The sequence below is a fragment of the Corvus hawaiiensis genome, chromosome Z (assembly GCF_020740725.1).
Source record: "Corvus hawaiiensis isolate bCorHaw1 chromosome Z, bCorHaw1.pri.cur, whole genome shotgun sequence".
Taxonomy (NCBI): domain Eukaryota; kingdom Metazoa; phylum Chordata; class Aves; order Passeriformes; family Corvidae; genus Corvus; species Corvus hawaiiensis.
In genome coordinates, this window is record NC_063255.1 from 74,291,097 (window position 1) to 74,317,019 (window position 25,923).

At 37.1% G+C, this 25,923-nt stretch overlaps 1 protein-coding gene across 4 annotated transcripts in view; it reads left to right on the plus strand.

Moving 5' to 3' along the window:
- ST8SIA4 (ST8 alpha-N-acetyl-neuraminide alpha-2,8-sialyltransferase 4) overlaps positions 1-25,923 on the plus strand; it is an 87,259-nt gene that overhangs the window by 20,640 nt on the left and 40,696 nt on the right. For all 4 annotated transcript variants that reach the window (XM_048291261.1, XM_048291259.1, XM_048291260.1 and 1 more), the window contains exon 4: positions 9,450-9,743. In XM_048291261.1, coding sequence (XP_048147218.1) covers positions 9,450-9,743 — 294 coding nt within the window. The remainder of the gene's footprint in view (positions 1-9,449; positions 9,744-25,923) is intronic.

Consider the following 25,923-nt stretch of genomic DNA (forward strand, 5'->3'; position numbering starts at 1 on the left):
AACTGTGATGACTAGAAACTGTTTCCTGTTTCCCATCTACCTTTCCTTTTTACTTCTCGTGCTTTTATACCCCATTAGGAACTATTGATCTGTGTGCCCCTATTACTCTTCTAGTGCTGACTTAAAGTGTGCTGCATATTGATGCTATACCCAGAGAGAGTCTGAAGCATTCCAAAATATCTGATTAGATGAAAAAGTACATCTTATTCCCACATTGTCTGCACTTCCTCATGCTGAAATTACCAAGCCAGGGCTGAGTTAGCGTTTCGTCTTACAGAGCAGATGAACTTGTTATAGTAAGTGGTATATTTTGAAATGCAGTGGTTACATAGGAGTTTCTGAAAAATGCAGCTGTATTTTGGGCAAGTGTAAAATAACAACACTAAGCATTGCCAAGTAATTACTTGGAATTACTTCTGGCAGCCAGTATGTACCAAACAGGTCAACTCTGGTTTCAGAATCTGAACAATATAAAAAATCAGAGTAAGTATTTTCTTTTTTTTTTAATGATTTAATTTTACATTCATGATGAGACCTCTTCAAAAGCAGAGGCCAAGTTCAGTTTTGGAGTTATTTGGTTAAAAACCAACCAGTCAAACAAACCCTAGTAAATATATTGTGTTTTTTCTTGTGGTGACACCACTTCTGGAAAAGTCCCTTTCATTTCAGTTGGACAGTATGGAGAACAGGCCTGTTGAGTGAAGCTTTTTTAATAGGTTAGGGCTGCTCTGACAAGGAACAGCCATGAAAAGATATTAGTTGCTTCTTTCTTTGGCTTGAAGTGCCTAGTTTATATTTTTCTCATGAAGCTGCTCCCATCAGTGTACAATTCCCAGTCTGGATCCTTCAAAGGAACATCTTTCAGGTCTGGTCTGCTGGAATAAGTTTCCTCTATCCTCTGCAAACAATCATGCTCAGGCACACTGTCAAGTAATGTGGATGATAAAAACATCACAGGGTTTGCCAGAGAAGTTGTCTTTAGAGTAACATCATCCTGTTCTAACAATACAGATTGGTATTTGAGCATTCTAGGGGATAGGCAGTGTCCCCCCTTTTGCTCCAGCACATTTATCACTGCACGGGGTACATACACAACAATGTGCTGCCCAAGGGTGAATTTATGGGCCTCCTGTATCAGAAGGACTGTTGCTGCCACAGCTTTCAAGCATCCTGGCCAACCCTGGGCTACCTTGTCTAGTTGTTTTGAAAAATAGGCCACAGCTCTTCACTGGTCTCCAAGGTGCTGTGCCAGTACCCCCAGAGCAACATTCAGTTGCTCATGTATAAAGAGTTCAAAAGGTTTAGTCAAGTCTGGCAGCCCCAGAGCCGGGGCTGACATCAAGGAATGTTTCAGCTGTTTAAATGCAGCCCTGGCATTCTGTGTCCACATGATTGTCCCTTTTTCAGCTGCTTTAAGGACCTCATATAAAGGTCTTACCAGTAGCCCATAGTTTGATACCCATTGGCAACACCAACCTACCATTCCCAGGAAGGCCTGCATCTCCCTTATGGTATGGGGCTCTGGAAGTCGACAGATGGCTTCCTTCCGTTCTCTGCTGAGTTGTCGATGTCCACAGAAAATTTCCAGGCCCAGGTATACTACCGTTTCCCTGGCAACCTGTGTCTTCTCGTTCAAGACCCGATACCCTCTCTGGCCTAAAAAGTTCAACAGACTTACAGTGATCTCGATGCAGTCATCTTGTGTCTTGGCTGCTCTCAAGATGTCATCAACATACTGGAGAACCGCTCCTCCTGGTTCTTGTTTCCTCCAGTCCTCCAGCTCCTTTGATAGCTGGTTTCCAAATACATTCAGGCTCTTCTTCAATCCTTTTCCTGCTAACTCTGTCAGCATTTAGGAACCAAATGGATGTTTTTGCCATCACTGGTGATAAAATTTTGCTGGGCAAATGTAGCTCTATATTCCAGCATAGTTTGACTTCCATTTTTTAACTTGACCATGCCTGTGGTTAGTGAAGTGGAAATGAAACAGCTTGTAGTCCTTTTTTTTTCCCTTTTGAGAGGAAAGAATATATCCTTTAACAGATGTCTTGGTATGTCTTGTACATAGGGGAGGACAATTCTGTTTTGATTCTCTCCCTAGTGTATTGATTCTTGTGATATGCAGAAGCAAGCATCATATGTGGTATGAGCAGAAAACAGCAGATATGGTCAGGCAGAAGAAAAGGACAGACCTAAGCATTCCGTGATTAGGTGTGGTGTCTTATTTCAGGACAGCAATTTAAATTAATAATGAGAAATTAGTAGTAGTTTCATTAATGTGTGTTGTTCCTTCAGCTGCAAGGAAAAAAAAAAACCATTGTAAATTTTTCAGAATAAAGATATTTGGAATATTAATTTACCTATATTCTGGATCTTGTTTTTGTAATTCATATCAGCTTTTATGTCCAAATATTTTTTAGTATACCTTGCTTGGACCATGGCTGTTACGCCAAATAGGGCTAAATCCTTAGAGCCAGCAGATCTGTTGAAAGCCAAGTTACCAATTTAACAGACATATTTAAAAGCATGAGCCTTCCTCTAAAAATAGCATCTGAATACACCATGACTAGCTCATTAGACCTTTTTCAGATCTAAAATGTGGCAGCTCTATTTTTGCCTTCTGTTTCTTCCTTAAACTTGTCACACTACACTGAAACATTAAATGAAAGCAGAGAAAAGCCATCATCTTCCAGTATTCTTGCTCAGGGATTTGAGTGTCTGAGGAAGGGGAGCGCTGGTGGAGCTGTTCCAGTCAGCCAGGCCTAGGTGGTCTCCACCTCAGGAGAGCCTTGGAGAGGGCTTGACTCATGTGGCCACATTGTAGGGTTGTTGTTTTTATTTTAAAGAAGTTAGTCCTTAAGTAGGTGATTTAGGAGGATATTTAAGGACAGAAATCCAGAACGCTCAGGAAATATCAGTAAGAAGTCACTTCTCTACACCCCTACCCAAATGATCATGGGTTCCAAAAAGGCTGCTTAAATAAATACGTGTCCTATAAGCATCCAAATGTAGAGCAGATAGGATTAGCATGAATCTTCCTTGAATCTTCTTATAACTATCCTAAGAAAAAAAGGATACCATTATTTTAAAATCACTTACTCCTATTGTTGATAATACAGAGCCTTTAATTTAGTGTTTTCTGAACAGTTGGAAACTCGAGAATGCTATGCTTTTTTTTCCATTGACTGTTCTAAGAGGTGAAAATGTTCAGAACAGTCTTAATCTAAATAACTGCCTTTTTAGCTGATCTCCATTTTGGAAGGTTCAAACTTCTGTTAGCATTCCATTCTAACAACTCCAAAATGCTTCTCCAAAACAATGAAAATCATAATTTTTTCTGAATTTATTGCAAGGATAATGATTTTTTTAACCCTTTCTGTCCTCATAATGTTGCAGATTTAAAAAAAAAATTCTATATCAGAATTACAACATTTCTGTGGATCTTCATAATTATCCTATAGAATATGCTCTTTATAGTCATATGTGATGGTATTTTCACATCAAAAGGCAAAGGTACAGGTGTTCAGGATACTACTAAGTTCCATTTCTTAGTTTTTCATGCATGAAAATATAATTTTCAATATTTCATTGCTGTAATTTTTGTGAGGTTTTTTTAATAATTTTTTTATATATGCAAAAAACTTGCAGTGAAAGAAATTCATTGCTTTATATTGTTGTCAAAGGAATAGTACTGGGAAGAACAGCAAAACTAATTCAGGTGTAATTTTGCAGCAAGACTTACAATAAATATGTAAATAATGTGTTTTGCAGCTGTTTCTAAAATGCCACTTAGACTTTTTCTGACACTTCACTATGCTATGTCAATTGATGATAACTTGCATTTCAGTTCACTGGTGTTAAGGGAGACACTGGGAAGAAAGAATTTATTGATTACCAGTATAAATTTTAATATGGGCAACAGGAATTAATGAAGTTTATTAGCAGATGATGTTACAAAAACCATCTTCGTAGTGAAGTCATATATTCAGTATTTTTGTGAACTTGTGTTGTGAAAGGGTGTATCAAGACAATATTTTACACGGCACGTATTAAAAACCCCTTGTGATTGTTGCATGTGAATAGAATCTGCAATGCTGTACCTGAGCCTCTAACCTTCCCACTCTCATGAGACATCCTCTATTGTGCCATGGATAAGGACTGAGATGAAGTGGGTATGTTAGGGGATTCACTGTTACTCCAGATTCCTATGGTTAATTTGAAGCAACTTTAGTTTTTTCAGTAGCCAAAGAAGTATGCAAAACATGTGAGACTCCATACACTTTACTAATAGTTACACTTGTTGGGGGAAATTGGAAGTTTGTGCATGGTTTTTTTTGTAAATCTCCCTTTTTTTGGGTGTGTGGGAAAGTTACCACAGCACTGCTGCACACCTTTATTTGGAGAACCAGGTGAGAAGATGTGCTTCATACACAGAAGTCTTAGGGCAATATGCTTCTTGCATGTAATATGAGTAGAACATAGTCCAGCTGTGAGGTTGTCTTCAGTCTTAAACTCTTTTTTCCCTCTCCTACTTGCTCGAGCCTTTAATTTTTCTTTCATGTCCAATTATTTCTTAGAAATGGCGTGAATTACTGGATTCAAGATTACTATTTTGATTCTTACAGGAATTTGGATATTAATCTGGATATAAAACCTTGCAGGCTACTCAGGAAGGAGTGTATGTTATTGACACTAATGTAGGTGTAATGCCTTCTGTTTCAGAAAGGTTTAGTATGTCTGCCAGCAATGATCTGATTTTCATTTTTTGACTTCTTAGAATGTATGTGGTTAATACTGTGTAATATTTTTGGCTTTGCTCTACAAAGAGAAGATACTAATAAAACAAAGCATGGGTATAAAACACTTCTTTCCAGTGGCTTTATAGTATTTTAAAGTATTTATTTAAACTTGTAAACCTCAAGTCCACCAATTGTTAGAGGATTAAGAAATGTACAGATTCGTGGCCATTTCTTGCATTATTCTACTGTAGGTAGAATATTCTTTTGGTTCTCAGTGTCAGATAAAATTGAAATGATAGGCATTTTACTCGAGGAAATTTTAATGGTTTTTATCTGAAATTAAGTTGAAATACGGTCTATGAATACTATGTACTGGACATTTGTATTCATATACATGAGCTATAAGTGACAAAGCAAGTTGAACTGAATCTCTGTGGAATAACTGATTCTCATTTGAGCATATTTTTGTACTTTGATTGCATTATTTTCTTTGTTAAGCTCTGTTCTCTAAAAGACCATGTATGTTATGGATATGTTTGGGCCATAAAGATGGCACAGCAAACCCAGGGATGATCACCCAGTTTGGTAAAAGTGTTGTGTAGGAGCACCTACTCCATTCTTCTTTTTTTTCTTATGGCATACAACAAGAGCCATTACCAGTTTTTTACCCACACTTCTTCTAAACATATCCACTGTAACTAATACATGCAACAGGTGGTTGTGGAAGAAGCAGGTGTTCAGTCACTGAGACTTTTTGGTCTGTGTGTCTTAGTATCTCAGTTGTTTTATGCATGCTCAAATACTGCATGATATTTCAGAAATTACCTAATTTTCCCCTTTTATCCCAGTGCTCCTTTTAGTGATAGCATTGCAGTGCATTTTTCAGTTGAAAATCTTTTATCACACTGAAAGCTCATGTGTGGGAACCCCTGTATTCTTACTGGGAATATTTTATAGATATATTTTCCTTTTAGCATCATGGTTGTACATAGTATTTGTGTACGTTAGGTGCCTCTGTAAGCTTACAGATTTCCTAAATAATATGATTGATGCCTAATACTAAGTTTAGAGTAACCACCCTGTTGAAATGGCTGTGCAGAGGTTTTGTCTATGGTCTGGTCTGATGTAATGGGAAGAACAGGGACTGCAGTATTAATTTGAGGTGCCATGGGTATTACTGCCTATGATACTGCCAATCACATGAATTATGAATGTTTCCCATACACTTAGGTTTTTTTCTAACCCCCTTTCCAAAATGTATCAATCTTTGTCTCATTAGACCATTTACTAAACACTGCTGACACAGATAGTGCTTAGAAAAAGTAAGGGAGCAGATAGTAACTAATTATTTGCTAGTTTTGTGCAAGGAAAAGAAGTAGTAGTTAGAGCCTCTGATGAAACACTTTTATGTAGAACAAAAATAGCCATAAGATTGTTTGTTTCAAACAAAATACTGAAACTGAATTTTTATGGGAAAAAAATAAAAAAGGAATCATGAAAACCATTATTTTATAAAATTATTTTTGCTGGAAGAAAACTCATTTCATCTTTTTGTCTGGAAACAGTGAATAGTTTGCTCTGGAGAAGGAGATTTAGGAGATTTACAAACTTTTTTATAATGTGATATATTCTCAATACTCATATTTTCAGCTATTTACTTAGTTAAGTCAATATTCAGTGCTCAATATGACTCTTAATTACTATTTCCATATTCTCAGTAACAGTAGCATAGCAAGTTTGTCTTGCTCAGCTTTCGCCTGTAGCCTGCTTACTTGCATGCTATCATGAAGACAACACTGAAGTTGTTTTTAGAATGAATGGAAAGTGATGGCAAGAAGCTTGTGGTTTGGTGTCTATTTTTAAGCATTCATATGTTGCAAGGTACTAATAATGTGGCATGTGAGAAAGAGGAAATTCAGTAAATTACAATCTTCTATATATTCTTCCTAAAAAAAAGCCCCAATAAAAATATGGTTTTATTTACGGTGAATAAATCCCTAGGCATGTAATGGTAAAGCTTTTGGTGCAGAAACCCCCTCACCATCTCTTCACTGTTGTGATTATATTTGGCATTCTGTGCCTTATGGCAAATCAGCTAGAGTTAAAAAATACAAGGGAAGGGTATTGAATTGACTATTTAAAAGTTGTTCAATTAATAGGCTTCTTAATTTCACTTAAAAGAAAATTAGTATATGTATGTTTGCCTCTGAATGTGAAGTTTTCTTGAAAGAATCATGAGAATTGGTGGGAGGTCATTGACATCTTCTAACAAAATAAACTTAAAAATTCCAACAACAGTATGAAACAGTGGCATAGCATAAAGATGTATTAGAGGTTAAGATAAAAGCTCCAAAACAGGTAAAAGCTATATACATATACTCAGGCCTATATACAAATACACAGTAGCCAGTTTTATTAGCCCTGAAACATATAAGAAATACAGGGATAAACTTGTTAGCCCAGCCTATCGCACCAAGACAAGGTGCAATAAAGTTAAACTGAATGCGGGTAGATTCTGACTAGTTACAAGCAAGAAATTTTACAATAAGGGTGGTAAAGCATTCCAGTCCTATTGTTACTGAGTGTATTTGGATTGCTGATTATTTTCTGAAGATATACTTGAAAAATCTGAATATGCAGTAAGTTACAAATGTATACTGCTTACACTTTCCCAAATACAGATTTGAGTTACTGATGTAGCAGTAATGACATGCAAGGTAGGACACCTTGTACTTAGTGTGCCTATGATGATTTTTTTCCCAGAGTTTAGGTGAAATTACATTTTTAAGCTGTTTTCAAACTAAAGTGTAAAGGTTTAGGCACTGGTGCTGTTGGCAGATCAGAAAAGAGCTGTCAAAAAGTACGGAATCATATTAGAACTGTAAGACTTATATGTGCACACTTTGCATATGTCATACAGCTTTTTAAACATGGTGGTGCTGGTACATACATGGTTTGTTTCTCAAAGTTGGACTCAGAGCAGGATTTGCAATGTCAAGACCTATCTTACATATTTAAGTAATAGATTTCATCATGTCCGTATATGTGACTACTAAAACAAACCCACTGTGCAAATCCCTAATGCAGTCTGCCCTTAAAAGAGGTATTTTCAAAAGCAGCAGTAATTCAGTGCATTTGATTGGTTGATTTTAAGTACTTGGTTTGATTATTTTATCATGTTTATTTTTAGATTTTAACAAACTTTTAATAATGGCAGGTTATAAGTTTGTGCATTAAGGTTTTCATAAACAATTTACAAAGCCAATACTGAATTCAGTTGGAGTTCTCATGCCCTAAGTACCGTTTTCTAGAAGATACTACTCTTAGCAGCCTGAAATGCATCCAGATGGTTTGTGGAATAGAAGTATAAAGATAAGGAAGAATGTAAATCTATTTCCTTAGCCTACATCTCCCCACGTGTTTTCAGAAACTTGGACTTCTTTATCTCCTAGGAATATATGCTTTATAGTCTTACAAATGTCCTTCTGAAGAAGATAGGACCACTTCTTTAACTGATAATTACACAGTGAAAATTATTTTCTGGGTAATTAGTATTATCAGACAGGACTAGGTCATCAATTGGTGTTAAGTAGTGGTGACTTATTTTTGTATGTCATTGGACACCTGGCCATTAGAAGAAACTAGTGGATAAAAAATTGCAGAATTAATGGAATACTATTTATATTAGGAATGTGATAACATGTAAATGTTCTGGAGGAGCCCGTTCCAACATTGCTTCTTACCATCCTTTACCTCAACATCCTTTACCTCAGAGCAGTCTGTTAAGTTATGAAAATATTTTTGTGTCAGGATACATTTTTGGGGCATACTAGCTATAGGCTAATTCATTGAGGATGTTGTGGAGATGATTTGTTTCAGTCAGGTCATACTGGTTGCTGAAATCACAACTAATTTCTGAATCGCATTTTGTCACCTGCATTCAATGCATATGTGTGATTACCTATGTATGTATTTATATAATTGGGGTAAAAATCTGGTGAACAATGGCATAATGAGAACTTCTCAACCCTAAGAAAAAAGCACAAAGCTACTGCAAAATTAAACAAGGTTTGAAAATTAGATATGAAGGAGACATTTCAAGTTTAATACTTTTTTTTCAAAAATTGCAGTTCTAAGTCAAATAAAAATACCAAATTTCAGAACGTCTTATCAACTACAGTGATAATACCAAAAACCAAAGTACCAAAAGCTCATTTAAATATGGGGTAAAGTTAGTTTGCAAATTATATTTACATACTGTGTTGTAAGTAAACTAAAATAAAAATGCATGGACTAAACTGTACAAATTATGCCTTATCTTGCTAGCATGGCTTTCTTTGTGTGAGAGCTGTTGGTGACATGATAAACAAATAATGAAACTTAACAGGTTTAAGAAAGCATATTATTCACAAGTGCTGCTTTAGATGTTGATGAATTCTAGAGCATGATGATATGGTTTCCAAATGGACAAAGAGGAGGTTTTTTTCTCACAGCATTCTGTACACTTAATGTTTTTCAAAATTTGTCTGATCCTTATCGAACTTGAGTAAAATACTATGTGTTATCACACCTATTATCACTGGTATTTTTTTCTCACATTAAATTGAATTGGGCTTGCATGTTCATTTTCAGCTTCCCCTTCCGGCACACATTTTTCTGAGTTAATGTTTCATATTTATTTCATTTTTCCATTAATTTCTTCCTCTTCAGGTGCAATCTAGCTCCTGTGGTGGAGTTTGCTGCCGATGTGGGAACGAAATCTGATTTTATTACCATGAACCCATCAGTTGTACAAAGAGCATTTGGAGGCTTTCGGAATGAGAGTGACAGAGAAAAATTTGTGCATAGACTATCCATGCTGAATGACAGTGTCCTTTGGATCCCAGCTTTCATGGTCAAAGGTGGAGAGAAGCATGTGGAGTGGGTTAATGCATTAATCCTTAAGAATAAATTGAAAGTGCGAACCGCCTATCCATCACTGAGACTTATTCATGCTGTCAGAGGGTAAGTGTATGGAAAAGACTGGTCTGTCCTTAGGACAATGACGCTCATAATTAGAATTCCTAGCAGCCAGAAAAAAAGATGAATGTCAAAAGGAGCATGGATTTCATTTCTGATAATTTTGTTTGGTAACAAATGTTGGCCACTCATTTAGCCAGCTCTGCTGCAAAGAGCTGAAATGCATTAGCAAAATAACTTTTCCAATTGCACTTTTATGTGCGAAAATGTATCATCATTTAATGATAAGCTAATCTTAAAAATACTCTGAATTCAGTGTACAATGAAAGTGCTACATGTTTTCTTTCGGAAACAACTGTGAAGATAAAAAATACAATCTAATAGCATCAGGAGTAAGATAGCAATCCTGTAAATAATGAAGCCTGGCAGATCTGAAAATACTGAGCCCCTTCATAAAACATCTGGGATTTGGAGCAACCTTTCTCCTTTTGAATTTGGCCAGATGCTTGGTCAATTAAAAAACATTGATCAGAATTACTGAAAATGTTAACAAAACCACTTATTAGAAAAAATATCTGTGCTGTGAGCAGATATTTTTCTTTTTAACCCCATAATTAAACAAAACTTTCAGATGAAGGCTCCAATGCCTTTGTCACTACTATATACTACAAGTATATAGAGCTATGCCTGAAAATCATTCAAAAGATGATGGTAATGAAATGTGTTTGTACATCAAATCATGACAGAATGGTAGTATTCAGCTTCAGTTTCTTGAAATTTGCTGTCTGTTTGTGGGGTTTAGGAAGGTGCCTTAAAGTACTGCTATTAACTTGTACACCAGTTACTGATTATGTACCTGTTCTTACTGTTACAGCAGCAGAGATAAGTTTAGAAAGCATGTTTGAACTGTTATCCCAATGTAGTATGAAAATAAAGCTTAGAAAGCAGTTGTTCTTCAGGATATTTTGACATGTCTCATAGATTACCTGCTGCATTCCCTTTCTGGTGCACTCCTGGCACTGGAAAAAAAATAATCTGTTGCCTTTGAAATTAGGAAATCCTTCAGAAAACCTTTACTTTTTTACTCAGTCCGTTTTGTTACACGTTTAGACTTTAGATATTTATGGGCCATGATTGTGTTGAATTTTCAAATATTCAAAATGTCTGTAATACATAGGTATGGTGGTTTATATGTGTATATAAATCTGTCTGAGATTGCTTCCAGTTTACAAACAACAGTTTTAATTTCCAACTGCTAAATCTGGGCAAAATTATCAAATGTGAATGGTAATTCAGAATGTGCAGTCTTTAAGCTGGCTAACTTGAAGGTCCTTCAGGTGGCTCCATCTTAAAAAAATTGCTAGTACCTACATTGCCTCTCTGAATGAGGCAACAAAAGCTCTGCCATCTGAATTGTTGAAAATTTGGATTCAACTGTATTTTAGATTATACCTAGCAGTGTCATCTGATACGACTGCATAGATTCGTCCTGTTGTTGAATCTGCGCTTTAAACTCCATAGTAAATTTAAATCGATATCAAGAGTTCTTTGATGTAATGAACCTAAAATTTTAATAAAATGTGGAACTATGGTATATTTAGGGCCAAATAATTTCATATCTAATCATCAATAAGGTTCATCATTCCAGCCTGACATGTTAAATACAAATAGAGAGCATCCTATGCTGAAGGGTGCAGGCTCAAGGTTTGGAAAGTGTTGTCTGTATTCCTTTTTATATGTATCAAACTGTCAAAATTTTCCTTCATTAGTCTTTAAAGCATATGGTGTAGGCACTTTCTAATGGCAGAATATAAAGTTTCTTAGACTCCAGATCTAGTGAGGCCAAATTCTTCATTCCTAATGAAGAATAAAATTATATTAGAGTTTTATCTAAAAACAGGTCAGTTTCGCTACAATCACAGCACTGTAATGAAATTCTCACTCCTGCTCTTCCTTCTCTTTTAATGAAAGAAACTTTATGAGCAGTATGTAGTGTTCCAGAGTTGCTATTGATCAGATTATTGCATTCTGAGATAATTTTAAAAACTTTTCTTTCTGTCCATTTGTGTACTTTTTGGATTAAAAAAGAAAAGATAATGTGGTATTGGAAAAAGAAACTACTGTTTTGCTGCTTTCATGCCTTATAAAACTTCTGTGAGTGACGGCTGCTCCTCTAAAATCTCAGAAGGATTTTAGGTTTTAAAACTGGATTATATACATACAAAGTCCAACATGATAACTACTTTTTAAATCAGTAGTATCATAAATGGCCACTGGATTCAGATTTTTTTCCTCAGTAGATTTAGATCAATTGTGATTTCCTGTGATAGTTTTTCTCTATTTTGCTTTTTCACTTCTTGATCAATAAGTTTTGAATATTAGATTTTGAAAGTGATTTGGGAGCCATTGCATGATTTTTATAAAGTGTCTCTAAAAGCCTAAAAGCTAATTTATGGAGCTTTTAATGTCACTCTGCACATATTGACAAAATAAATGAGACAATTAATACATGACAGAGTTCAAGTTGTAACTTAGATCTTTAAATGAGCATCTTAACTTATTAAAAACATTTACTTGCTCTCTAATACCACTGCCAAGAAGATTAATTATAAAGTAATTATAATGAACAAACTACAAAACTTTTTTAAAATTTACTTCAATGACCAATTTCAGAAACTTTTTTTTATTAATAAGGCTGAGATTTAATGCCAAACTATTTCATTAGGATTATTTGTAGTAACAGTTTCCAAATGAACTTATACTCTCTGAGGTGTGGAAAGTGTCTGTACAGAGGCTTGTCTCAGTAGCAGAGCTGTAATTGAATATGGATTAAACAGCAGGCAAATAGGAACTGAGCATGCTGGGATTAGAGTCCAGATCATGTTGTTTACTTCAAGTGGCGGCAGACAACCAAGCTCAAAAGTAGGACCAGCAGGATGTTCACCTATGGATCCCGCCTTGCAGATCCGTGGAGGGATTAGAGAGGGTTCCTGAGACTAAACATGTAGTTGGTACATTGGGTGGAGGTCAGTTAACCCCCAGAGCCTTGCACAGCTCTTTTTTTTGGTGCTTCTGCTGGTGACGTCTGCTGAAGAGGTTGAGCACTACCACCCCCTTGCCCTGCCAAGCAATACAGATTTAAAATATACTGGTTTTCTGAGAAGTTTTTTCTCATATTTCCTCTCCTAAATACACAAAACAAAGTTCTCACGCTCATCTTGATGTGTAAGAATGTTTTCTTGGCTGCTTTTCCAGCTAAAGCCATCCAGTAGGAAAGTGGATGTTTTGAACTATTAGTCACTCAGCAGCAGTATCACTAAAATTGCCTCACATTAGTCTCCTTCCCATCTTTTGGGTATGAAACAGTTGCATGGACATCCTGTGGGATTTGCCTGTGCTCTGCTTATTTCCTCTTTGATACTGCCTGTGAAAGAGCAGTATCGTCCTGCATTAAACATGGCACAACTCCCACTGAAATCTCTGAGTTTTGCCTTTGTAAGGAGTATGCTGTACCTATTTATGGTCACTTCCCAGTGCAGGGTCTTTTTTTCTTTACTAGTGAAAGCAAACAGCTGTTCTTTGGATGTTGTGACCTTTTGCACAACTTTACCACATCTTCAGAGTTCTTTACTCTGGGAATTAGAGAGAAAATACTTTCAGAAACTGAAACATGCAGAAATCAAGTTGTTCTCCAGCAGCTCTGTGCTGAGAAATAAGTACTGTGAGTAATCTATATTGTCAACACTTCAGTTTCTTTTCTCCCTGCTAACAGATTTCCCTTTTCAGTTTACTGCTAAAATGTATTTATTAAGAAAGGATGTTTTGGAATAAATGGATGAATAAATCACCTGAGAAAACAAAATATTACAAAAATGGCCGTTAAGCTAAAAGTAGAATTCTAAATATAAAATTACTGTGTCTTATGCATCTTGTATATAAATATTCAAAATTCTGGGAAAAAATTTCACACTAGCTTCTTTTCAGTAGAATACAATCCTGTTTTTTATGTATGTGGACATTAAAAACAGGAGTTCCATATTGTAGTACCCTTGTGCCCTAGCATAAGGTATCCTTGGAACTGGCTTTGTTTAACTTACACAAACAAATGGGATGCATGTTAGTTTTGATTTTAAGAACCTAATCTATTATGTGAAGTTGTTCTTCTAATCCCAATATCCTGTCATATGCAGAGAGCAGGAAGTGATGTTCCTGTTCTTGAAGTGGAGACACTCCAGGGTTGACTTTTCAGTCTAGCAGCTACTTGCCAGAGCTGCAGTACCCCTACATCTCTTAAGGATATAGTTCAAAGTTTCTCAGGAGAAGCTTTTATTTCCTTTGCACAAGTTCTCCTATTTTATCACATTTCTGAAAGATTTAGCAAGGTCTGTCAAGGGATATCTCACTTTTTGAGAGAGAGTTTTCTTTAGAGGCAAGCACAGTTGAGCTAGAGCACATGAAGGCGGAACTGTGCACTAAACTGCCTTTTTATATTTTTCACTGCATGGTCCATTTTGCCAGGTAAGCCAAGAAAAACTTACCATGGTAATAGGGATATTTTTATCTACTTTTTTTATTCATATTCACCTTTTGACAATAAACTTCTGTGAGTTTTTGTTTTGGGAGAACGGTTTCCTCTCTTACTGAAGCAACTGTTCTGTTCCTTATCAGCAATGTTTATATAACACTTGTAAAACTTACTCTTCTCAGATTGAATTTCAGGTTTCAACTAGTAGAGAGCAACGGAATTAGTCATAAGAAAAAATAGGAATGAAATTTTCCATTTTCAAGTTTGGCTGCTTAGTTTATCTACCGTGAGCAACAGCACTGTACCTAATGCTAATGAGTCCTAGGAGCTAAGCAGGAAGTAACATGTAGTTTATTCCGACAGTGTATCTGCAAATTTATATTTATTTGAAAACTATTTTGGTACTGATTATGATTATTTTTCAATTCTAGGTTTGGGGTTCTTTTTAGAATTTATTTTCCTTACATAAAACCTGTGTTTCTGAAAACCATAAAAATGTGTTATAACTCTCATTTGATCATATTATACAAAACAAACAAAAACTGTAGCTGTGCAATTGAAAAGTAAACTAGAAACAGTTTTTGTAGTCTGTTTTTGATGAACAAGTTACAGAGAGGGGTGGAATCCACAGAGAGTGATGTTACCATATAGTATTAATAGAACTGAGAACAGCTTCTCTTGGGATTTTTTTGGCACATGAGATGAATTATCTGTTGATTCTGGCTGTAATGCGTATGCATGAGAAAATTGTTAGGTTTCCTTCCTGTTTTTTAAAGTGATGTTTCTAAGATAAGACAATAATAAAAATTCTGCTGTTTTTATTTTGATTGTAATGCCTACCAAGGGTTTTTAAAGACATGTGCATTTAGTTTTGATCTTACTAAGCTTCTGTGATGAGGAGAGGTTGCATTAAGCATCCAGCTGGTAACAGATTTCTTCAAATGCTTAGTTAACTACTGACGTAATATGGAAATATAAAAAGCTATGGCTATAAATATAAAGCTATAGCTATATGCACTGTATGGTTTGGCCTTTTGCTTTGGTCAATTCAAGTAATTGGGTTGTTAACATGAATAGTGTTTCAGTGAAATAATACACTGGCACAATAGTAAACAGTGGTGTCAGTATAGGAAGGAGCAATTTGGCTTAGTGTCTTCTGTAGCCTTGCTTTTTAATGCATATAAGTTTCTTCAAGAATTGTTTGAAGTCTCTGAGTTCTTGTTGGTATAGAGGGAGAGATTTAAGTGTTTCAGATCAGAAGCACTGAGTCACATCTGGACATATTTTCTCTGGAGTTACCAAGTGCCAAGACTAATGGCTACTACCTTCTTCCCGAACACTTGTGCCAAAATGTAGGTGCTGTGTGTTCTATTTGTGGGTAAAAAGTTGTTGATAACACACCAGTGTTTTGACTGTGTCTGAATGGCACTTGCACAGCCTCAAAACTTCCCTCTTACCAAAGGAAATGCCACGCCATCCAGCATCATGCTCAGCAAGCAATACAACTGAGGTAGCAGAAGAAGAAAGTGGGAGGTGGCTCATTCACCTAGTAAGCTGTCTTTTATCTTGATCCCTGAGTTTACTTGGCTTTGCTCTTCCTGTTCTCTTCCCCACCCCACTGAGGAGTGGGGAGGGGAGTGAGAGCATCTGGGCAGTGTCAGGCCACCATGTGGGAGAAGGAATTTGTTTATTGGGTACATCAGCCATCTATAGGCTTTTCAGAGGCTAAGAGAAGCCTGTTAGCCTGTTTCAGTTTGCATCAAAGAATTAGAAAGTGAGAAAAAGGGTGAGCATTGCTCTATTACAGACCCTTGGGAGGGTTAGGTCAGTGCTGGCATGCCTTGTGTGATGTTTTAAGAACAGGACATGTTTTCAAACAAAATAACTGATTAATCAGGTGTTAAATCTGGATTCTGCTTCTTTGGTGTTGGAAGGCACACCATAGTTGAGGTAGATGCTAGAAGTGCCTGTGTTTCGGATGGAGTAAGATTTGAAGTCTCTCACCAGTACTCATTTCCTTCCCATTCTAGACTGAAGTCTCTGTCCCTCTGCATTCTGTCTTGTGTGTCTCTTTCAGCAGAGATTGTTCCTGTGAATCCTGTTACCAGGTGTTCTGCTGTCCTTATCCTCATTTGTAGCCATAAGGACGTATTTATACATGAGTGGGAGGTTAGTGCTGTTTGGATTTACATTACTAATTTAATACTGTAACACTGCTGTATTGAAGTCCTTTTCTGAGATCTGTCCTTCTGTCTTCCACAAGTGAATTAATAAGCCATAGGAAAAAATAAGAAAATAACAGTTACTTCTGTAATGTGTAAAAATTAATGACTTTCATTTCTAACTTTTCTTTAATATTTCTGTATAGAAATATTATAGTTTCTATACCTCATGAGCACTGTGGAAACAGCTTATTGGTGTTTTCTAGTCTGTATTTAGTGGAAGCAAGTGCCATAATTTGCATTTTTGTATCATATATTTAGTGAAGTAGTCAAAGAAAATGGACTTAGCAAAAATTATTTCTAGAACTTGCTTTTTCATTTTACATTTAGTTGTACTTCATTGTCTACCTCTGGGATACTGGGGACTTTCCAAAGAAAATGAGTAATCATTATCTTTTGCAAGAAAAGAGGGCCTGTAAAAGAATCTGAGATAGGGCCTTACTGAAAACAAGTGCAGCCCCTGGTTTCAGAACATTTTGGAGGCTCACAAGGTGGAGGTTTTTGTTTCCTTTTTTTTTTTTTCCATTTCAGTATAAATGTGGGCACACTTACTAGCAGAATTGGCAGAGGGGAAGTAGTGGATGTTTCACAGTCATACTGAAACCAACAGGTGGCACAGTTTATGCTTGTATCAAATTATTTAGCCTCAGATGGAATGTAACATACAGATAGGCTAACAAGGCAGTAGAAAGAGTCATGTGTGGCATTAACTTTACAGGTGAGGGCTTGCCTTTTTCACCTTTTAGTCTATGACAGAGCATACAAATACAATAGGACAAAGGTGGTTTACAGAACATAGCTCTCAATGACAAGAAGCTTTCAGAAAATAATCTCAGTGTTACTTTTTACCTTCCTTTGCAGAGCTAGCAGTCATTTAAAAATCACTAAAGAGAAATCCTGAGGTCTGATAAAGACATGGTAAAGGAGAGAAGCCCTCTCTCCATGCTGCAGTGTGTTCTCCTCTCTGAAAGGCATCCACTGGAAGCTGTGTTGAGTGTGTGAAACCCTGGGAGTACAGCTGTGAGTTGTGCTATGGAGAAATGAGTGCCAAGCAGATGGGGCAGCTCAGCCTGCTGCAGGGGATTGCTGCATGCTGGCACTGGAAACAAAATGCAGGCTTGACCCCTACATCACTGGTGGCAATTGGGATTTCTGCTGCCTGCAAGGGATTTGTCATGGGTTTCCACAGAGGAGTGGGTTTGCTGTAGTTTATGGGTTTCCCCCAGGGGTGTTTCACAGTGGGAACAGATCCAGACAGATGATGCTGGCTGGCTCTGGAATCTATTAGAAAATGAACTGGATTAATTCAGGAGAGAGAGAACAGGTTTGAGAGGATATGGGTAGAGGACAATTTGGTTCATGCATTTGTTAATGTCACCTCTCTGATGTTGTCAGTAGCAAACATCGTTTCCAAATGAATCTGTTAAGAGAACAGTAGGCTTCTCACCAGCAAGGATAATACATAAAGTCTGGTGAAGAGCACAAAACTATGCCTCAGATCTCCTTGTGTTAACTCATGAGATTGCTAAGCCATCATTGCTATTTTGGTATGATGATCATTCTCTGAAGGAGTGGTGAAAGAGAAGAGGAAATCTGTCTTTCTGGTTTTGTTTTCAAATTCTATAAACTTGTTTGTAATATGCAAAGCAAGTTCTGGGCACAGAATATCTGGGAAATGTGCCAATGTGTAAACACACTTTGTTTCTATAGCACTGATGACTTGAAGTTGAGTAGCTTGAATTCAGACTGAAGATCTCGCTTCAAATGACCACTAATTACATAGTTGATGGTAACTTAGTAAAGCCACTGACAATATATGAAGATAGCGCTGTAAGTAGCAATAAGCTCAGATTTTCTGAAAGGCTTTAATCCATAAAGTGAGAACTATTCCCTTTTAAAATAATAAATGTGTTTACAGAACCTTTTTTTTCCTTTTTTAAAATTTTACTTTAATCTTTCAGTCTAGTGAAGTGGGTATATGATGTGGTTCAGGATTCCTTTTTTTCTTTCATTTATATATAACAGCAGTAATAAAGTAAAAAAGAGTAGCTACCTACCTGCTGTATGCCTCTATTGATGCAGTACAGATTTAAAGTGCATGAAACTCACAAAAAGAAAATAAAGTAAATTGTACAATGCAGAGGACATATTTCTAATTTTTTTTAATACTAACCAATAATGGCAAAGTCTTTTGTCATTTTTCTCTATGCTCCTCATATATAGTAAAAAGAGAAGATGATGCAGAAGACTGTCACATCAGAAAGCAAGCTCAAGACAGAAAATCTTTGTGGAGTAAAAACATCCATTAATCTTCTTACTTGAAAATCACAGGAATTTCTCTTGGGAAATTACTGCTTGTAAAATCAGTAGTGGGATCTGCAGCCTCCCACATAGGTGTCATGTATTTGTTTCTGATGGATTGTAGAAGTAGTGACTGAAAACAGTTTTTTCCTGGGTATATTGCATGTAAGTGAGACCAGTAGATGGGTTTGGCAGAACTCCAGTCACATTTCATTGCTATTTAATGGGCATTTTGGTTGGCATTGTTTTCAGTGGAGCTAGAAATTAATAATGTGAACACTCAGCAGCATTCATTCTTTAAAGACACTGGTCCTTTGACATGACAGCATGCGGACTCCTGTGTATTGTTTAAGTGAGTTTTTCATATTTAATGGATTTTGTAAGGCAATCTGTCACTGAGTTCCACGTTAAGTTGTGATGCAGCAAATTGTTTCTGTTCAAACACATTCTTCAACACATGCTTGCACATGCGTCAGTGAATGCATTTGACTAGTCAAAGGTTTTGTGTAATCTTGATCCTAAGGAGTAACTTCTGCCTCCTTCATTTACTGATGTAGTATACTTTTATTTGTAAGAAGCCTGTCTCTTCTGGTTGCTTAATTCACTGAGAACCATGGGATTTATGATGATGTCTCAGTTTTGAGACAAATTTAAGAGAGGACACTCTGTAATGAGTAGTCTCCTCTAAAGGGTTTCAACAACACCCCTGCACCAGTAGAAAATGAATACTAATAGAAGGAAGTGGGAAAAAAACCCCAACCATTTATTAACAACAAAACATCCACAAGACAAGGAAGAAAAACAACACCAAACTGTCAGAACTCACATCCTGCCACACACACAGAGAGGAATGAAAACCCAAAAATGCCTGGAGAATAGGGGAAATGTTGGAGAAATACGCCTTCCTGACATGTGGTGTGAGATGGCGCCAGCTTAAGGGAAGTGGAGCTTCCACGGAGGAGTTCCAGCAGTAGGCAAAAACCTGGTGGTTCTCGGGCGTCAACTTCCACTTCATGGCAGTCATGGCAAGTGAAACAGCTGGTCTGGAGCCTCCTGGTGTGCATTCTCTGCCTTGGATCCCTGAGGGTTGGGGCTGGAACGGGGCAGCCCTGCTCCCACCAGTCCCACTCCTCCAGTCTCAGACCTGCAGCAGTTGAGTTCACCTTGAGGCAGCTGAAAGATTTCTACTGCAGTTTCTCCAAGCTAGGAAAGGGAACAGCTCTTTGCCTGGGCCAATAAAACCAAGCTAGCCAAGCAAAACCAAACCTCCCAGCGCCATGGAATGCCTGGGCAGTGAGTCTTCAAAAATGCCCACCAAAAACCCCAAAGCTCTGCACTCCCTGCTCCCCCCCCCCACAGTCCCGGGCCTTAATGCAACCATTATAGCAACCATTTTTGGCATAAAGCAGAAGATCATGGAATAGGCTACCACCATAAATCACTCCTAGACAGACAGTAAAATCATTAGCTTTTGTATCTGATTAATCTGCTCTGGTTCATTGCACTGATCAAATTTAAGGACCTGTAATGCATATTTTCTGTAATAATCTCTAAATAGGAGACTTCAGATAGTATTTATACAATCTCAAAAGTGACCAGATTTTCTTCTGTAAAACTGAAGTTAGTCTAACAAGTAGCATAGCACTGAACATGTTGGTTTACTGTATCCAGACCTGATGCTGGGCATTATTGCCTTCTGCTGTAAAGGGCAGTTGGGCACAAGCTGAAAGCAGCTTAAAACTGTTTATAGTCCAATGAGCAAAGAGCATCCTGAACATATTCTCAAATTTACAGGCTGCACTTTTCAATATTAATTTCAGTATCAGTGCCATTAATGAAATGCTTTCAGATGAGGGCAGTCTTCATCCTGGGATCATATTTATGAATTTTGCCCTGTTTCAGGGACAAATAATAATAATAATAATAATAATAATAATAATAATAATAATTCCATAGCAGGGACCAAAAAACCCCAAGTTGACCCCCTCTAAAAGCAATTAACTCTAAAACCTACTTCCATTTGTAGCTCTACTTAAATGGAATTGGTTTTTTTGCCTACATTTATAACTGTTTTGCTGAGATTGGACCCAATATGCTTTCCAGAATGGAAATTCGACACTTTTCCCACCAAGGTTTTTCTTTTTTAAGGTAGACTTAACAGGTGATGTAAGTTTTTAGAAAATGGTCTCTCAAGAATACAGACCTGGCTCTCTGGCATCAGCCTCCTCTTTATGGCAGTCATGTCAGGTGAAACAGCTGGTCTGGAGCTTCTGTTCATGTATTAGATTTTTCTTCTGAGCATGACTGTATTTGCATTGTTTTGAAAAGGGAGAAAATTAGTTAGATAGGATTTTTTTTCTGTTACAGAAATACATTTACTGGCCATTAGCATAAGAACAGATATTCATTCAGTAGGAAAGACTAGATCTAATGGTGAAAGCTAGAATTAGGACAAGTTACTAATTTTAATTACACTCCTCCAGTAATATTCTGTTGAAATTTTCATAGGAAAAATGCTAATCAATTATAAGTTGTAGTAATGCCTTCATAAAATAAGAAGAATTAATATTTTATATTATGAATTTTATTTCATACAATATTAAGAATTAATATTTTGAAATTAATTTTGAAATCGGTATTTTATTAATTTAATCTAAAGTTACCTGTGTGTTTCAAAGCACTTAGCAATGTCCCTAGTCAGTCTGATACACATTATTGTTACAACTTTGCAGTAAGATTGCATAATTCTTTTTTAGTCTACTATCCTTTAACTGAATTTGTTATATCTTTGTTCTAACAGAAGATTTTTCCGTGTTTTTAATTTGACATGGCTTTCCCAGACAAGTTTTCACTAATATAGTTGAAGAGTTTTATCCAATCATTACACTCTTTTTACAAACCAAATTCCTTTCACTCCATTTGCCTATCTTTGGCTTGGGAAATAGACTCTTTTTTCTGTGGTAATTTTTCATGAAATATTATGCCATTTTGTTATGCCCTCACCAATTCCTAGAAAAAGTCAGAACCCCAGGACACAGAAGTTCAAGATTAACATGAACATTTGGTTATGCATACCTAATGGCATTGGTTTTGTGTAACCAAGTTACTGTGCGGAACATGAGTCAAATTCATTTCTTGGCTGCAGTACCTTTGCTTACCTAAGGCATTATTGTTGGGGTCCCTCCCCTGCCGTGTAGCCCTGGGAGAGGGGCCCTGAGGGCACAGACACGGGGTTTCCCTGCCCCTGCTCAGCCTCGTTCCCATTGGTTGGTTTGTGTTCCCTGCGCGGGCAGAAGGACCCTTGGTCCCGTGACTGGGACAGTTCCTCAGCAGAGCCCCGGCCATGCGGCTGGAGAAATAAACATCTTTCTGAAACAGCTATCAAGAATCTGTCCCTCCATATATATTTCCTTTCCACGGGACTCCTGGTTTGATATATGCATGTTGCAGTATCCCCACTGCAACACATTATCAAGGTTTCCTGTCAAGGGACTGCTTCAATAGTCTTTATGAGTCTTGAATAGCTACTCTAAGAAGTAGAGTAAGGGCTCTTTCGGGGAGGGAATATGGCTGATAGAAAGTAGGCTGTTCATTTATCATCCTGCCTGATCTCTGCCTGTTAAAGTTGCCCCTGTGGGCCAGGTGGGGTATGCTCTTGGGTTCAGATTTCTCAGTTTAGCTCCAGCAATAGAAGAGGTCACAGAGTCGGCTTGTGTTGCTGTTGTTCAACTTGAAGATGGCTGCTGATATCAACCTTCCTGATGCCACAGATAAAATCCCTGCCAAGGAAGCCAACCAGCTGTCACAGCTGGTCTGGATCAACCCCTAGGTCCATAAAATGTTCCAGTAGTAGGGACCAGTAGCACTGTCTCTTATGCCACCCCTAAGTGGAAAAGGAGCCCTAGAAGAGTGAAGGACAAAGGAATTCTTTGTAGCGGTTGTTATCACTCACAGCCAAGCCTTTCCTTCAATGGAGGAGTCTGCTTCTAAAACAGACCCAGCATGAACATGAGTCAAAATACAAGCTTAGGCTATAAATGTCCTAAACCTGACAATATCTCTTTCCTGTGACTGCCTTCTCATGTTGCTGATAGGAAATGCTGGGGTTTTTCTGTACACTACACATTTGGGGTTTTTTGCCTGACACTTTTTTCTTCTTCCATGCTTATTTCCCCTACCTTAACATACATTTCTGTGTGTAGAAGAGTGGTAGGGAGTCTTATTTTACTGAGTAGAAAATTTAGTTTTCAAAACCAATAAAATATTGTTGTGCTATCTTCTATCTGATTACGAATCATCCCATTGCTTCATTGCTTCTGTTTAATCCAAACTAATACCAGTATCCTTTTTAGAGAAGAGAATAAGTAATACTTACCCCCTATACAAGAGGAGAAAAGGCCACTGACTCCCTCTGAAACCATTTGTAGCCCTATTTATTTGAAATATAGTTGCCTTTTTTTACCTATTTCATACATGTTTTCTTAGAATTGGGCCCAGTGTTCTTTCCAGAATGGCAATACCACACAACTTTTCCAGGGTTTTTTCTTTTGTAGCTGTGCTTTATAACTATAGATATAGGTAAGCAGTTTATCTTTCGAGGTTTCATGCAGAAAGAATGAATCACAGAAGAAAGGAGAACTGTAAAATTAAGGCAAATAGTTGTTCAGATTTGGTATTCAACTTGATGTTTCTATTTCTTCCTAATTAATCAGATGCTTTCTCTTTTTTGTTTTATCATTGCTACTGTATGTTGCTACAGACACTGTATTTAGCTTAGATTTGCCTGTGTATGTACCATCTAAAAACATCTCCTATTTGACATTTCAAATACTCAGAGTCATATGTATGCTTGTTGATCACCATTTGTACATCTAACAGTCACACTGTTCAAGTGTTCTCCAACATTTTTAAGGTTTTATCTTAGTCCTTAATATTTACATGTCTTTAAATGGTTTCAGGGAACAAGATAAAATACAAAATAATAAGGAGTCAACTGTTGGAATTGTAAGGGGGAAAAAAAAAGCCAGTAGTGCTAGCAGTTTTTAACAAATGTATAACAAAAAATAGTTTACTTGATGCAGGTTCAATCTGTATTAATCAAAAGGTTGATTTAAACTTACACACTGACACACTGACTTCCATTTTATAATTATGAAGGTAATTCATTAATTTATAATGTCTGTATGGGGAGTAAAAGAAAAATTGTCACAATCCTGTTTATCACTAGTGGATTCTAGTTTATGGCTGCAAATTGATTAAAAAAAAAAATTAAAAAGGTTTTTTGAGCAGATTAGAATTTCTTAACCTGAAGGAAACATTAACATGTCTTTATATGTATATGGGCTGGAAATATACACTCACAGCCCAGAAAGCAAATTGCATCCTAGGCCGCATCAAAAGGAGCATGGCCAGCAATTTGAGGGACTTCATTCTGCCCAATTTTGCTCTGCTTAGACCCCACCTAGAGTCTTGCATCTGGCTCTGGAGTCTTCAGCAGGAAAAAAGAAAGGGACCTGCTGGAGTGGATATAGAGCAGGGACACAGAAACAATCAGAGGGCTGGAGCATCCCTCCTCTGAAGAAGGGTAGAGAGAGCTGGGCTTGCTGAGCCTGGAGAAGAGAACACACTAGGGAGACCTTATTGTGGCCTTCCAGTACTTGATGGGAGCCTACAAGAAAGCTGGAGAGGGAGAGACTTTTTACCAAGGTCTGTAGTGATAGGACAAAGGACAGTGGTTTTGAACTGAAAGAAGGTATGTTTGCATTAGATAGAAGGCAGAAATATTTTATCATGAGGATGTTGAGACACGGGAAAAAGTGTCTCTCTTGACTTTCTAAGCCTGTAAAATGTACTCTAGGTCTGTTTTGCTGCACCTTTGCTATGTGTCTGTGTGCACATCTAGTGTATCTGTGATCTCAAATTATTTATAGATTATTTCTTCTAAAATTAGGCTATGTTTCATTCTTGAAAATGGTTTTGTGCATGCGTTGAGCAAGCAACACTAGCAGAGGCGTGTACTGTGCTAGAGTGTCAGTTGATGACTTTCATGATTCTGAAGCAAGGATAGATGTTTCAGTCTCTGTGCACCAGAAGACTAACCATATTTACTGGCAAAGGTTCAGGTCTCTTTTTCATGTAAATAGATTCCTAAGGGCTTAAATAATTTTAAAAATATATCGATGGATATTCTTAGCAAGTTTCACTAGAGACGTAAGTAAGTAGCCCTTACTTACAACCCTTGTTGTCCTGTAGTGCAGTATATCACAGAGAATATTTCTAACTACTAAAGAGGCAGATCAGATCAGGACAGAATCCTGACTTCTTGGGTAGAGCTCTGATGGAGTTTCAGTTCTTCATTTGTTTTAATGAAACAGGTTTTTTATGTATGCTCTTTGAAAATATTGTACACTGAAAACTGTCAAGTAGATCTTGTGCAAACACTCAGCAGTGTTTTTGTGCTGGCTGTCACATTTTCTGTGTTGTTGTTCACAATTTAATTATTTTACACTTTAGATTCCTTGTGCAGCATTCTGCGCAAAGCATATCTCAGTAAGAAAAAGCCAAATAGTCCATTTTTAATTGAAACATTCACATAAATTGAGAGGGTCAGTTGTAGGGTTTTTCATATCATTGGTGTGATTAATCCCACTGAAGACAAGAAAGCACAAGAAAAGGATTTGTCCTTTGAGTTTGAGGAAGATAGGTTAGGTGCCCTAACACCTTCTTTAGAAAACAGATGTTGGGTCCAAGAACATAAAAGTGGCTATTTAAGAGATCCCTTTCTAGCCTGTAGACTTAACCAGTGCCAGGTGCCAACACAGAAACTTAGAAGAAAAATTAGAAACAGAGGAAAGATTACCCTGTGATATATGCTCCCATGGCCAGCAGCTTAGCAAACCTTTGAGAAAGAGCTTCATCAGCACCACTGGGTTTGTGAACATTGACAAGTTGTGGGTTTTTTAGTTGGCCAACAGCATCCAAAACATTCTATTGCCATGTGTCTTGGGGTTACTTTATGATGTTGTATCCCATATCGCTTCTCTATGCCCTGAAATTAGTTTTATGCCTTTCTATGCCTTTAACTGAGCCTGAGAGGGGAGAGAGACAAGACTGAGCAAAACTTCTTCAAAGCCGCTTTGCAGTTTGTTTTCATGTTTTCAAGGACACATAGAGACAG